This window comes from Dioscorea cayenensis, chromosome 11 (assembly GCF_009730915.1).
Source record: "Dioscorea cayenensis subsp. rotundata cultivar TDr96_F1 chromosome 11, TDr96_F1_v2_PseudoChromosome.rev07_lg8_w22 25.fasta, whole genome shotgun sequence".
NCBI classification, from domain to species: Eukaryota; Viridiplantae; Streptophyta; class Magnoliopsida; order Dioscoreales; family Dioscoreaceae; genus Dioscorea; species Dioscorea cayenensis.
Window position 1 is genome coordinate 7,364,662 of NC_052481.1, and position 15,030 is coordinate 7,379,691.

A 15,030-nucleotide genomic window follows, 5' to 3' on the forward strand; every position below is an offset into this window, starting at 1 on the left:
GACATACAGAGTTCTCATACTAACAAAATACATGATAAAATCCACAAGAACAACCAAATAAAGAAACATAAAACTCCCTCAAGTGGTGAATACTAAGAGACAAGCCAAGGAAAGCTTCCAACGATGGCACCAAAGGGGTGGCTTCCTTACCTTCTACAAGCTTCTACAATGGGAGATGAGGGGAGATCTTGCCGAATCTGTTTCTTCTTTCAATTTCCATCGCTAAGGGTATCTTCTTGAGCTTCTTTTACCCGGATTTGGAGATGGAGAAGAATGGTAGGAGGTAGGAGATAGGAGAAGAAGATATGTCAAAAAGCTCTAAAAACCCCTTTTAAAGACCTTCTAGGGTTGGCTTCACGACCTTGTTCATGGGCGTGAAGGAACCCATAAGAGCGTATGGATTTCACCAAAAAATCCGTGAAGTGCTATAGTAAAATGATACAGTAACTACTACAGTAATTGCTACAATACTGTGCATTCTTCATCCTGTTAATAACCATCATCAAGGCCTTCAGAAAACCCATCAATGAAACCTGAGACTTTGTCGTTTCCTAACTCCTTCGTGCTATAGTATCTGCTACAACACTACTACAGTAGCAGGGCTCTAAAACGTCATTTTCGGTGTCATTTTTCTTCTCATTTGCATTGTTAAGCTCACATGGGCTCACCTAGAATATAGCACTATTAGCAAAGCCTATAAAATTTTTCAGCCAAAAACTGGAAATATTGTTGTTAGCAGGGATGTTCACTTTATAAAGGATAAAGAGTGGAACTGGGATGATGTAGCGAAGAAGGGCCAGACTATGACAGAATTGAAACTCAAGTTTCCTGGTTCAAGTATAGAAAAAGAAGAATTTTAGAAGAATGAAACTGTGGATGATATTCCTGTGAGAGGAACTAGGCTTCTCTCGGACATTTATGAAAGGTGCAACATTACTGTGTGTGAACTTGTAGATTATAAAGAAGCAAAAAGAGATAAAAAATGGATATATGTAATGAAGGAGGAGCTATTCATGATAGAGAAAAACAAGACATGGACTCTAGTTGAGTCTTCATCTGCCAGAAAAAGTATGCCAAGGAAATTCTGAATAAGTTTAACTTGAAGAATGCAAGGAATTAAGCGCTCCTATGAATCAAAAGGAGAAGTTGTGTAAGGAAGATGATAATAATAAAGTTGATGAGGAATACTATAGAAGTTTGATCGGATGCTTGATGTATCTTTCAGAAACAAGCCCTAACATTTAAATCCTATAAGCATCTTATCTAGATTTTGAACTATGCAAGTGAATTAAATATCAGAGTTGCCAAGAGAATGATTCGATATGTCAAAGGGACAAGCGATTTTTATGTTAAATTCACAAGAAGCAAGGAGTTCAGGCTAGTTGGTTTCTTTGATAGTGATTAGGGAAGTTCCATTGATGATATGAGAAGTACTTTAGGTTACTATTTTACTCTCGGATCTAGTGTTTTCTCATGGAGCTCAAAGAAGCAAGAAACAGTGTCTCAATCCATAATTGAAGTAGAATTTGTTGCTGTAATAGCTACTATTAACCAAGCTTTGTGGTTAAGGAAGATTTTAATAGATCTTAATCTAGAGCAGAAAGAAAGCATTAATATTTTTGTTGACAATCAAACTACCATTTCTATTTCCCATAATCCGATGTTTTATTGGAAAATTAAGCATTTTAACATTGAGTTGTTCTTCCTAAGAGAAGTGTAAAAGGAAGAATTAGTAACTCTAGTTTACTACAAATCTAAATATCAGCTAGCAAACTTGTTTAAAAAGCCACTTCAAATCAATAGGTTCGAGTTTCTAAGGTAGCAAGTTGGTGTTTGCAGCTCCTAAAGCAAGGAGGAGTGTTAATAATAAGTGATTGTGTATTAGTAGTACGAAGTATTCTTTTCTTATGATGAGCATTACTTTTATCAGATTTTAGCGCTAATATATATGTATTTGTGTTACTTGTGTGCATGTAGGGTTGTGGAGCCAAATAAACAGGAAGGAAGCCAAAGTAGATTGCGATTGCACTTTGTTGATAGAATCTTACAGTGAACAAACGTGAAGACACAAGTTGTGCTCGAAGATATATAAATGTGTACCAATCTCCATGCGCTCAAGCAATTACATGGTTTAAGGAGGCACAAAGGTAGTCACATTTGCGTATTCTGACTTGTGCAATGATAGCAAGATCTTTGTAAATGTTATCCCTTATAGAAGAAGAGACTCAATCTACGACATAGAAGTGTGCTAATTTATGTTGCCTTGATGAAAAGTGTGGATTCGGGAGTGTTTTTGGTGGAGTACAACAGCAGGTTATTGTAGCAAATCACTGTAGCAATTTATTGTAGTAGTTACTGTTCACAGGCCGCTAAAAATCCAAGTTCTGCAGATTCACAAGGGCGTGTGGAAATTCCACACCCGTGTGGATTCCTGATTCCAACCCTATATAAAGCCGTGATTCAGCCTGATTTCAGAAGTCCTTTTTCCATCTTTTCTCCATCTTTTCCCCAACTTTTTAGAGGCCTGCGGCTAAGGTTTAGAGGGGTTTTGGCAAGGTTTTTGGAGTGGTTCTACGACCTTCAACAATGCCTTCCTTTGGAAGAGAGTTATTAGGGGAGCTTTCATCGGCACCGATCCAGCGAGGTGTGCCCTAGGCTTGACAAGGGAACCTTTGAAGAGGATGAGGCTACTCCATAAGACCATCGACACGAATACCAAGGGGGTTTTACTTATGGATTGCATGTTTTTACTTTCGATTTCATTATTGATTGTATCTTGCTCCATGGAGAGCTAAACCCCTAGATAGTACTTGGACTTGTAAAACCAAGGATGTTATTGTTTCATTGACCTTTTATTATGTTTCCTTAATTGATCTCTTTAATTAAGTTCCAATCTTGAATGCTTGTTGAATGATTTCTCCCTTAGAGTGACACTAGAGTTGAGAGTCTATATTGGTAATCCTTGTGAGTGAGTGACACACCATGAGGGTTAGACAAAGCAAGATTGGAGAAGGTCGAGAGGGTGAATCGAGAGGTAGCGGAACATCCCCTTTCCCCTTCGGTGTGATATATCCTACCTCCATGTTCCAAGGGTTCTTTGCGGTCACAATAGAGTGAAGTGCTAAGTGAGGAACTCCACTGGGGCTTAGTTGCGTGAGCAACAGAGTGAAGCGTTGAAGTAATCTTTAGTACTGGGGCTTAATTGTGACTAGGGGTCTTTTGCCTGGACCAAAGGGTTAGACTTATATTAGGTAATAGGGTTTATCACTTGGAATCCCTAGAGCTTCTTGCAACTATACACAGTGTGTGAGGTGTTGATACTGAGTGATTTCTCCGCCGGGGCATACTGTAGAGTTAGTCACGGTTGACTTTAGGTTTGGGACCGTGTATTTTAGGATTTTCACGACTCATTGAGCATCGGTCAGGAGCTTAATAGTTGGTATTGCACTTGAAGCAATAGTCCTAGGGGAAGCAATATCCGGGAGCCCCACTTTCTATCGATTACCTTTTCTCTCATTTTATTGCATATTGATTTTGTTCACACTACTATGGATTCATCTTCACTTTAGTTAAGTAGCAATCTTTGTATTTCTAATCACTATTCCCTATGGATTTGACTACCCACTCACCGGGGTATTATTACTTCGACAAACCCGTGCACTTGCGGGTCACACGCAAAGGGGTATGTCAGTTAAGAACATGCTTTAAGACTAAAACATGTCCACGTATAGTTCATGTGTTTTATTTTACTTTATTTTTCAGTTATTAAATTGTTGCCTAGTCTTTAGAAAGCAGTTAGGTTGTTTCTTTGATGTTGTTGATTGTGGTCTATTTGTAGGATCATGTTGTTAGTAGTCAGTTTTCTTTTCTTTAAGTTTAAAAATGTCCTATTTTCTATTAAAATTATTACTTTGAATTTCAAAAGATTAGCAGAATTTAATCACAAATTTTATGCTTCTTTCTGTCAATATCTCTAATAGTTTGTTCGCACGCCGATTTTAACATAGAGGACACTATTTAGTTTAGAGCTCTTGATCAGTATCATGGTATGTCTTTGACTCAGGTTTCTTTTATACTGGGCTTATATGATAGAGATGACATTGGCCTAGAGGAGTATGCATAATTCCCCACTAACTATCCTCCTGGTCTTACTCCGTCCCTTGTATTTCGAGGTATGTGTGGGGACTATCAGTTTTTCCCAAGCCACTCAAAGGCCTCCTTGCTCTCCCGTCTATCTCATAAATACATTCATTCTATTCTTAGCAAGTTAATGATAGGATGTGGCGATAATACTGGCTTGCTTAGCCGATTGGATCTTCTTTATCCCCACTCCATGAGCAAGAGAGAGCCCCTCTATCTTGGGCATGTTGTGGCTAATTATCTTGGCTACCAGAGCCAGTATTTATGGATAGGAGCACTCTTCTCTAGACCGTACATTGCATGACTCATCCATGGGATGGGTCTTTTTGAGGCTATTTGGATGAAGGAGAAGATCATCATACCTACACCTTTAGGCTTACCCACTCTTCAATTGATGGGTGTGGTGCGGAGGACTGGCATAGATGGATATACACTAGTAGAGAAATCTTATATGAGTTTGGGGAGGATAATGATGAGTTTGGAGCCTGATCCATATTCTACTTGAGCTTGTGATGTTTGGCAAGACTCGAGGTTGTTGTGGCCACCATTCTCACCAATAAGGCATAGATTCTGGAACTCCTTGATTGTATTTAGGTGACTTTAGATAAGGACATTGCTCTGACACACCAACAGCACCAACACATGACGCTAATGCTTGAGGTGCCCCATTTATGAGAGTTCATTTTCCTTCTAATGATTTTATTTCTATCTTTGTTATTTTATCTTTTTGACTTGTATACTTAGAAAGGTTCCACCTTTTGAGATTATCTTTATGATTTGTGTTGAATGTACGAGTTTGTGCTTTATTTTGCTTTATTTATATGAACTCGTGCATCTTTTCTATTTTTGTTGAGCTTCATTGAACCCCTTGTATCTGTGCTGGTGGCCTTGAGAGTGACATTGATGATGGTTTAGTCATGTACAGGGCCTTGTGACCTTCAAATCCCGTTGAACACAACACACCCATGAGTTAGACTTCACCAAATGATCAATGAGGAGTTCAGGGGAGTATTGTTTCAATTGTGTACCTTCACACATTTTACTTTTATTGATGATATCTTTATTGTGCTTGCATGCGTACATTTTGGATAATGTACATCTTAAATGTGGAGGAGGATTCACCTTAAACATGTCTTTTACTTGTGTTTTTCATGATCATGCTCTTGTTGCCAATGAAAGTTCATGATGAGTGCATTTTATATAGATATTTTATATACCCTATTATGTATTTTACTTGAGGCATATTTGCTAAACTTGTGCTTTTAGCATGTTTTTATGATAAACTAATCCTACTTGAGGTATATTTGCAAAATGTGCAGATAATTGGGGTTCAGACCAAAAGAAATGAAAAGAGACCAATTCTGATGCAAAACATCATTGGAAGCTCCTGTGTGCTAAATCCCTGTGTGTTTTACTGGAGTCTGTATAGAACTCAAAAGCACGGTTTTACTGCCCTCAGCACCATCATGTTAAGGGAGCATGGTCGATAAGCACATGCATGCTTACCCCTGTGCATTTTAATGGAAATCTCACGAAGAATGTTAACAAGGTAACTGTGCTCCTAGCGCGAGCATGCCCTCGAAGCACCGTCAGTAAGCACGGGTGTGCTTACCCCCATGCGATTTACTAGTTTTACGCCAAAATTAATCCCCAGGATCAGGAGTGCAGTACAGTTATTAGCACACCCATCATCACAGGTGTGCTTCAATCGAGAAAAGGTTATTTAAGCCCTAAATTTAGATTTCAAGGAAATCTTCTTATCACTTTCTGGAGGCACGGGTTAGGGCAGTTATTGGCACCATTCAGAGCCAGATTTTGAGTGGAGAAAAGCATGGAAAAGGAGGTCGGTGATAACCATTGTCAAGCCTTCTCAGATATGATTTTGTAGCAAGAAGGGAGTCCAATGGACAATTTCCATTTCTTTTATTGCTTTCCTATGGTTGTTTATAAGACTATGAGGGGCTAACCACATTTCGGTGCCTCGGATTATGAACTTTGACTTCTAATGCTTTGATTTTAGTGATATTGATTCTTGAGTTTTCTTATGGTCTTACTTTTGTTCATTTTGCTTATCTTTGTATTTGTTGCTTGCCTTGATGCTTGTATGTTGCTAGCTTAATAAGGGTCTTACTGATAGCCATGCGTGCATTGATTTTTTGTTGCTATTTTCCTCGTTGGCTGCCATTGCATTTTAAGTTTCTATTCAACCTTAGATTGATTCATTATCTAGAGGATAATCTCTACTTATTTAGCTCGGGCATATATCAGGAAAGTGGTTGAGTCTGCTCCGAGCCTTAGGCAAGAATGCATGTGATCAAACCCTTCGTAGGTGTTCACCACTGTCTAAGAAGAAACTCTTGTATCATTACTTTGTTATTGCATTTGTCAAAGGGATAAACCCGAGGCACTGTTCTTTTCTACTGCTATCTCTTCAACCCAAAACCCTACCTCTTCTTCATTATCAATTCTTCTATTCTTTAATAGTGTTAATTACCTGAATCTAATCTTTGAACTGGCCAGATATTAGAAAACAAAAAAGTATCAAGAGCTTTACTAATTCCTGCGGATTCCACTACCCGATCATTTTGGGAACACATTACTACTTGTATGACTAGTGCACTTATGGATATGCAAGGAGTGTATCAAGTTTTGGCGCCATTGCAAAAGAACCATTTTTAACATTTGTTTAGTGATTATGAGAAGCTATGGTCATGTCTCCACTTGATTTAGCAACACACACTACACCATTTTTAATTTTTAATAGCGGATTTATAGAGGGGCTTTTAGAAAACCGCCTCCTTAACCATGAAATTTTTTATTATACAAACCTATACAACCGGTTTAAGAAAAACCCTTCTACATTTAAAATAAAAAAAAGGAAAATAATTACTCACTCACACCCGCTAGATATACACCGCCTCTGACTGAGATCTTGTTGGAATCCTCTCGCAACACTGTCTCTGACTGAGAGCTCGTCTTCTCTTCTTTTCCTACCAATTTCTCTATCAATCTCACGATCACTGGGTCAGAGCTCGAGCTCGCTGTTCTCTCTCTCTCTCTCTCTCTCTCTCTCTCTCTCTCTCTCTGAAAACCTCCTCATCGGCAAATCTCATCGCAATTGAACGCTGGAATCCAGACCGTTGGATATCCTCTCTGATCACCTCCCTCTGCTGGAGACCCTCCTGCGTTCTCTCGGTCAGTCCTAAAACCCCATCTAATCTCTTGATCTTTGATTTTTCATCACAACCTTCTTTTGAATCCCGTGTTGGTGTTGCCTTTTTGCTTGAATTTACCTTCGATTTGGGGATTCTAGGGTTCTTTGATTCATTGCTTTGAAAATGTATAGGGTTCCTTAGATGATAATGTTTGTGAACTCCATCTGTTCTTTTTGATTCATTTTTATGTTCAATTTCTTTATTTATTATTATTATTATTATGTGTGATTGTGAAAATGGAGATTTGGGGATTCTAGGGTTCTTTGATTCTTTGCTGAAAATATATAGGGTTCCTTAGATGATAATTTTTGTTTTTAAACCTCTAGATATGAACATTTAAAATGAATTTAAAATCTTAAAATATGTGAAATTTGAGAAGAACAAAACCAATAAACCTAATACTAGATTCCCAAAAATAAGTGGTCCTATTTTTCTAGTCAAATTTTTACAATTAACTTTTACATTTATTAATTAAGCATAAATTTAACATAATAAATTTTCATTAATAAATGTTAATTATATATTTTACATGTATTGGGTTTCTTTCTGTACTTATTTAACAATTTGAAGAAAACCCCCAACTTTGCCCATCATTTGGAATACCTGCTACTAACATCCACATATGCTTTTAATTTGATATTTAGAAGTTGACTCTTCTTGATTCCTAAATCTGTCGCTTCTCTTCTGCAATTGATTGCTAATATCATTTTATCATAATTTGTGATAAAGGAAAGCAATGAAGAAACCCGAGCTTGCAATCAAAAACTAGATGACTCGACTTCTAAATTACATTTCCATGTTTGTATTTCAACTTTAATGCTTGCATAATACATTTTTTGTTGGGGTCATAATAACATATTCTAGAGGAGAATATAGGTCGAATGTTATTATTTTAACTTTGGTGATGATCAAGTTATTGCATATTCTGTTGGAAACTTCAGCTACAACTTGTGGATGATTAGCTTTCTGCCTTAATTGTTCAAATGGAGGAAGGCTTGAACTTTAGTGATGTATGTCACCTTTCTCCTGCTGGATATGTCAATAGAATTTTAAGTCCTGAAGTTATATGTTCTAATGGCTTGAAGTTGTATGTCACCTTTCTCCTGCTGGCACAATAAATAGAAAGTTTGAATTCATTTATTCCAGTGATCCATTTCTGTAATGTGTGCAATTCTTAATCTCATTTGCTTTTTTCCTTAAAATTTGGTGTTGAGTATAGTATTGGTCGTGATCTATGCTGCTCGGCATTAATTTGACCATGTCCTTTTTTTCCATCCTTGAGAGAGTCTGAATAAGTTGTCTTTTGATAAAATTTACAAGTTTTCTTGCTAGTTTCTCGCTTTTTTATGTTGCATAGCACTGTGAAATGAAAGAAATTTTTTTGAGTTGCTGTTTTCCTGTGCTTCTAATTGCCATAACTGTTTTTAATTTCTTTCTATGCCATAGATCACTAGCTTTAGCTATTTATTCAATGTTTATATCCTTTCATTCCTTAAAGTTTCTATTTCAAATACAATGCTCCGCGGTGTTTTGATTACCATCGAGCATTCATCTAAAATTGAAAGTAATACATTCCTCGTTGTTTCAGTCAAAGGATTTATTCATCTCTCTATAAGGTTTTCATTTGAGGTATATTTATATAATTTGTATTTGTGCTAACCTTATGACACCAATAATCAGATTTTGCTTTCAGCTTGTAAACAATTATTCTGAGTTTCGAGTGGCATTGTATTGAAAGATAATGTTTTTCCCAATATTAGTTCCATTTTAATGTATTATTGTTGTTGCTAGGTGGAATCAAGCTCTCAAATCTTGATGGTGTTGGATTGCAATTGCAGGAAAGTTTTTGAAGGTGTGGACATCATTACGCAGAATTAGCTAGATGCTTGCTCCTTTCTTATCTCTGTGTGGATTTTTTCGTACCATTATTAACAACTATATGATGGTGTTGCCGGATTTTTTTATTGGAATTTCATGAGTACATGTCTTTCTTTCACCTGCTGCCTCATAATCTTTATCTAAAAGCACTAATTTAAGCAAACCAAATTAAAATTGTCAAAAGACCGGCAAAGTTATTGAAAAAAATAACTTGCTTAACATCATCCTTATCATCTAACTCTTTGATATTGGTTGTGTACGAAGTCTAGAGGTTCTTGAATTGATCTAAATTGGTAATGGTTTGTGTTCATTGTTCCTAATACACAATTGTGAGTTTTCAAACATGAGAAAAATTTGGCACAAAATGCTTATTTAATTTCATGGAGAAGTTATGAATAACATTCTTAGATATTAACTTCAATGCATTGTTCTTGAAATAGGGCTCTAATATTTGTTTTTGCTTCATCTTTTATGGAATGTAGGTTGATATTGTTGACTTCAATGGCAGCTTTTTGTCACTGATACGTGATCATTAAAACCAATTTAAGATGCCTATTTTTTTCTATCAATTTTGGTAAAAGTTTGAAGTATGCCTTGTTTTTATAGTGGGTTTCCTTGTTTATCTTTGTAGTTGGGTTGCTTCCGGAAAGATCATATCAAGTTGAGGAGTCAAAGTTGGGTTCTTGGTAAAGAAGAATTGGAGTCCATTGGTACTCCTTTGCTTTCTTGCAATTTGTCATGTCTTCACCATTTTCTAATGACCTTATTGAATTTCTTCTTGAATAATAAGTTCAAACATGCATGTCTTGAATGATTAGACACCCGATCATATATTGAACTTTGAGATAAATTATCATCCTCCTCGAACCTTTACATGTAATATGAATCCAGCTCATATGCACTTGCTAGGCATTTGGACAGTGAGATAAGGTATTATTTGTTAATATGCAAAGAAAACCATAGTGTAAATTTAATTAATTAGAGGGTGTCAGCTGCAAAACTGCCATGGATTTGTGATATTTTGCATAAACACCCTCGTTAAGACTGCAATTTATTTTAAAACTTTATGGGCTTTTCTTCAAAAACCCCATGAAGTTTTCTCATTTTGTAAAAAAGCTTCATAAATTTTTTGTTTTGAACTTTTATGAAAGTTTTTAGAGTTCCTCACTACTCCTTTTGTTTGTTCCTACATGTGTCTAGTTTATATAGTTGAGAATATCCATATTGTGATGCATATTTAATTGCTCAAAAGTATGAAATAATAAAATTAAATTCATAGGGCAGGTTATTTGATGCTAATTCATCCAATAAGTGTTAGGTGCAAGGTCCTTGTTCTTTCTTTGGATGGGTCAAATGTTGGACTTCTTGATCAAACTTAACCCCCTGCATTTAGCTGATATTATTCTGATTGTGGCCCTATTACTTGTGTTAGAACATGGCTATCTACTTTTCAAAAAATCTAATATAATATAATAAGTGGGAGGAAAGATGATCCTTTCATGAATGAAAATATATTCCTTCCTTTGATGTGTATTTTATATTAAAATAGCGTTATGATAATAGAGGTATTATGTGGTTCATCTGTAGCTGTATGTTTTATCTTTATGTTCTTATCTTTATTTTTCTCTGAAAAAACATAGTGATTCATGTTTAGATGAAGCTTCCTTTATGGTAATGAGTCATATTAGCATGCATAATCTCAATATTGGCTCTTAATTATACCATTAGACATCGTAGAGATCTGGAATTCACAATGTGCAAGTTTTCATATATTGTAGCGAGAGTCTCATTAATTCACATTAGATACTTATTTTGGTTAAATACTAAGATGATAGGATAAAAAGAAGACAATTGAAAACCTCATGGCACTTATCCTTGCCTTGATTTTAATTAGTGCTATTGCTTAAGTTTTTCTTCTCAAATTGAAAGGCATTCGATAAACATGAAAGTTCAGTCAAGCTTTTAAGTTGTCATCTATGTGTTAATTAATACATTGTTCTTTTGGGATTTGGTGTATACACAATGAGTTTCATTTTTTTCTCCAATGTGATTTAAAGGTAAACCCTCGCTTGGTCTAGTGGCTTTCATGATTGTTGATTGTTAATGCTCATCGATTGATAAAGATTTTTGGTTCTTTAAAGGTTTAACATTATTGGCTTTTATGTTCTTATTCTGAATTGATTCTTGAATGGGACCGACTCGATAGTTTTTATTAGTCAGCATGACCTATAAGAGTTTATCTTATGCTTTTCAACAACATTATTGGCTTTTGGTTATCTTTTGCTCTAATTGTCAATGTTCTTTGACATGTTGCTTTTTCTCACTTGCGCTCTTCTCAACAACCCACGATTTTTTTGATAGAATTTTTGGCGATGAATTCATTTTGGATATTCTTGGTTCTCTTGAATGTATGTTTCTTTTTTTTTGTTACTATTGCCTAAAGTTTTAGTGGAGATGTATTAAGATGTGCGAATAATTCTTCAGGTTGTTAAGCTAGGCCAGATGCTTCCTTATGCTTTTTGTAATTAGATTAATCCCGACTTAACCTTATTGAAGATATCATTGGTATCACTTCTTCAATATTATCTTAATCAGGGCATTTTGTGGTTACCTTTGAAGAATGGTAAAGTTTGGTAAAAATGTAACGTTGGTCTTCCATACTATAATGTCAAGGTAAATTATTTCCAAAAATATATGTTTTGGAAGCTTATGCTTTTGACCTTGACAAAGCTCATGATATAATACCCAACTTTCTATAATACATGGCCTTCATTAAATTAAGCAATGTGGAGGATAAAATTTTTTATTGAATTTTTTTTTCCTGAGAGTGATTCTATTTTATTTATTGCAATATGATGGTTTTATACCCATGCATGTGCAAAATATTTTTGTGAGCATAAATTTTGACTACATTTATGACAATATAATTTGTCCATGTTTCAATATAGGCTTTTTTAATGGGAAAATAGGCACCACTATAAGAAACTGGAAATCATTTTGATTTAGAATTCAACATAGATGTTTCACTTGAGAATAGTTGAGGTTCAAATGTCCACAAGATGTGCATCTCGCATCTCTTCTCTAATATTTAATATGCTGTTAGTTAGAGATATTTAGAAGTGATGTTTCTCCATTTTTGCAGATGTAGTCATAAATATTGGTTTCCAATTGGCATCATTAGAGAGATGGTGCTGCTTTTAGTTGATGCAATAACAGTGATTGGATTCTAATAGAGTAGTTTCTGTTAGCCTTTATGACTATTTGATGGCCTTGTTAGCATCATTATGCTAGTGTGTAGGAAGCCACCCTAGTGTATCTTGTATACAACTTCAGAATCTCAAGTTTTGACTCGGAAAATTTATGTCAAAATAGTGCCTGATCATATTTTGTGATTTTACAAGGAAAACACTTCTTGTGAGTTACGCGATTTGCCTTATCTGCCATGCCAGGAATGTGTAGGTTCAAAGTAGATTTAAATTTTACACTTCCAGGATTTTGTGGGGCAGATTGTGTGGTGTCATTTTTGTATTCTTTTAGTGTATCATGCTGATTAGTTACTCACTTCTCCTTGACTTGTTTATACAGATTATCGTGACATACCTCCAGTGCAAAATCATCTGTCTTTCTTAAAGGAGCATGTGATTTATAAGGAGGTAATTTTCTTTCCTTGATACATGTAAATCTATAATTTACTCTATATTTGATACTTGGAGAGTTGAATTTTTTTGCAGGCTATCACTATTAAATATCCTTTGGTATTGTCAGAAATTCATCAAACCTATCGAATTGTTTATATAAAAGTGAGAAGGTTTACCTTCATGAATATTTTGACCATGGTCATTTTCTTTATGCTTATGTCATGGGTTCTTTCTGATTTGTCAGGATGTTATTTTGCCAGGAGTATTGGATGAGGTAACTATTGCAAGTCCCAGTGCCATCATTCCAGCAAATAATGCTACTGTGAGGATCATAGTTTTAATGTTGTACATTTTAATCTAGGTTGATGTTATCATCATCCTGTGATACTGTATTTGATACAGGTTGTTTTGTTGCTAAAAGATGATACTTCCTTTATTCAAGAATTATTTGCAAGGATGAAATCGCCTTCCATATCTGATGAATCAAAGAGGAACTTGGTAACTTTATTTTCACTTGTACTTTTCTTCTGTTAGCAAACCTGTAAAGCATTTGTCTTCCTTGTATGTTGCCTTCGCCATGTTTTTTTAAATCTTGCACATGATATGTTATCGTTAGACATTAGCCTTGTTAAATTCAATAAAAGTTTTTTTGATGCTTTTTAATTGGTTCTTTCCTAGCATGCTTAACTTTGGATTTATTAAAGAGACATCTCTTTGCAACTTTAATTTTTTTCTTTACCTTTTCTCTTTCTTATTTTTGGTTGTTCTTGTGAGGTTTCTTTTTATCCACGTGAGTTCATACATTAGTTCACAAGATTTGGATATTCCTTTCAAGTTGGAAAAGATTTGAGAGAATCTAGAATGGTTGTTTGTAATTGGCTTTGATTAGTTTAATTTTTTTTATTTGGGAGAAGCTTGTTGTTGCAAAATTGCTAATTAATTGTGCCATTTGACTGTGGAGATGATTGACATCAGAGATAAGATCCTTGGCTTTGTTTGGACTTTGGATCTCTTGTTTGACCTTCCTAGAAGGATGCATGAATGATCATTCATTAATGTGTAAAAGAGATGATGTATTAATAAAGTAATAAAGATGATTTGCATGATATATAATCTCTAAAAGGATTCTTTCCAATGTGCAATGGTGTTCTTTTTGGATATTAAGCAGACTTTCTAATTATTCAGATTCGATTGAAACCCTCTCAACTTTAACCAAACCAGCTGATCATACTTGGGCTGATTCTCGTGTGTTGTTTTCCCTGATGATTTGCAGGACAAATGGGCTAAGAACTTGTACCTTGCATCAATGTGCTATGGTCGTACTGTACCTTGATACATATTTAATTGGCTAAAACCTTCATCAAGGTCTGACAGTAGGGTTTCTCCTGCTGCTTCTCAAGTTATCTTGTACATGGAGCCATGCTTGAAAAACTGGGAATGGAAAGCTAGAGGCAGGCCGTTCTAATCTTGTTTGATGCCCTGCTTTGTATATTTTGGGTCTGCTTCATGTTGACAAAATACTTTAAATTACCATCATATATCAAGTTCTGGTGGCCTGCCAAATTAAAGAATAACTCACCTTATACTGGTTATTTTTGCTTTGTCTATGTTGCCTACTTTTTGAAACTCAGATGAATCATGGTGAGCTATATATATCAGCTCACCTTATACATGAATGTATTGAAAGATTATGTTTTTGATGTATAAGTGAAATAAATTTATTTATTATTAGTAGGAAATAAATTAAAATTTAATTTAATTAATGAATAAATTTAAAGGTGGATATAACCACCTCTAAAATATGAATATGTGAAAAAAATAATAGTTTTAGAGGCGGTTATAAACATCTCTAAATTATTGATAAGGGCAAAAGAAATCATTAGCTATAGAGGCGGTTATGACCGTCTCTATAGCCATTGGTAAAGGTATGAGAATTCATTAGCTATAGAGGCGGTTATAACCACCTCTAAAGTCATTTGTAAGGTATGAGAAATCATTAGCTATGGAGGTGGTTAAAACTGCCTCTATCCTTGTTATTAAAAACCGTTTCAGTAGATAAAATTTACCCCAACGGTTGGTACAAACCGGCTTTAAAGTATAGAGCCGGCTTGATACAAGGCGGTTTAGAGGCGGGTGAAATAACCAACGCTATAGCTATA

At 35.3% G+C, this 15,030-nt stretch overlaps 1 protein-coding gene and 1 long non-coding RNA gene across 2 annotated transcripts; both read left to right on the plus strand.

Annotated features, from left to right (window-relative positions):
- The first annotated feature begins 8,959 nt into the window (after positions 1–8,959).
- LOC120271490 lies at positions 8,960–9,962 on the plus strand. Its single transcript, XR_005540045.1, has 3 exons — positions 8,960–8,984; positions 9,147–9,207; positions 9,865–9,962. It is a non-coding gene; the product is annotated as an uncharacterized LOC120271490 (long non-coding RNA).
- A 2,713-nt stretch (positions 9,963–12,675) lies between these two features.
- LOC120271582 (suppressor of Mek1-like) lies at positions 12,676–14,599 on the plus strand. Its single transcript, XM_039278261.1, has 6 exons — positions 12,676–12,688; positions 12,819–12,886; positions 12,965–13,033; positions 13,116–13,193; positions 13,274–13,369; positions 14,145–14,599. The coding sequence occupies exons 1-6, from the start codon at positions 12,676–12,678 to the stop codon at positions 14,202–14,204; spliced, it is 384 nt and encodes a 127-aa protein (XP_039134195.1). The 3' UTR covers positions 14,205–14,599.
- The last annotated feature ends 431 nt before the right edge of the window (positions 14,600–15,030 follow it).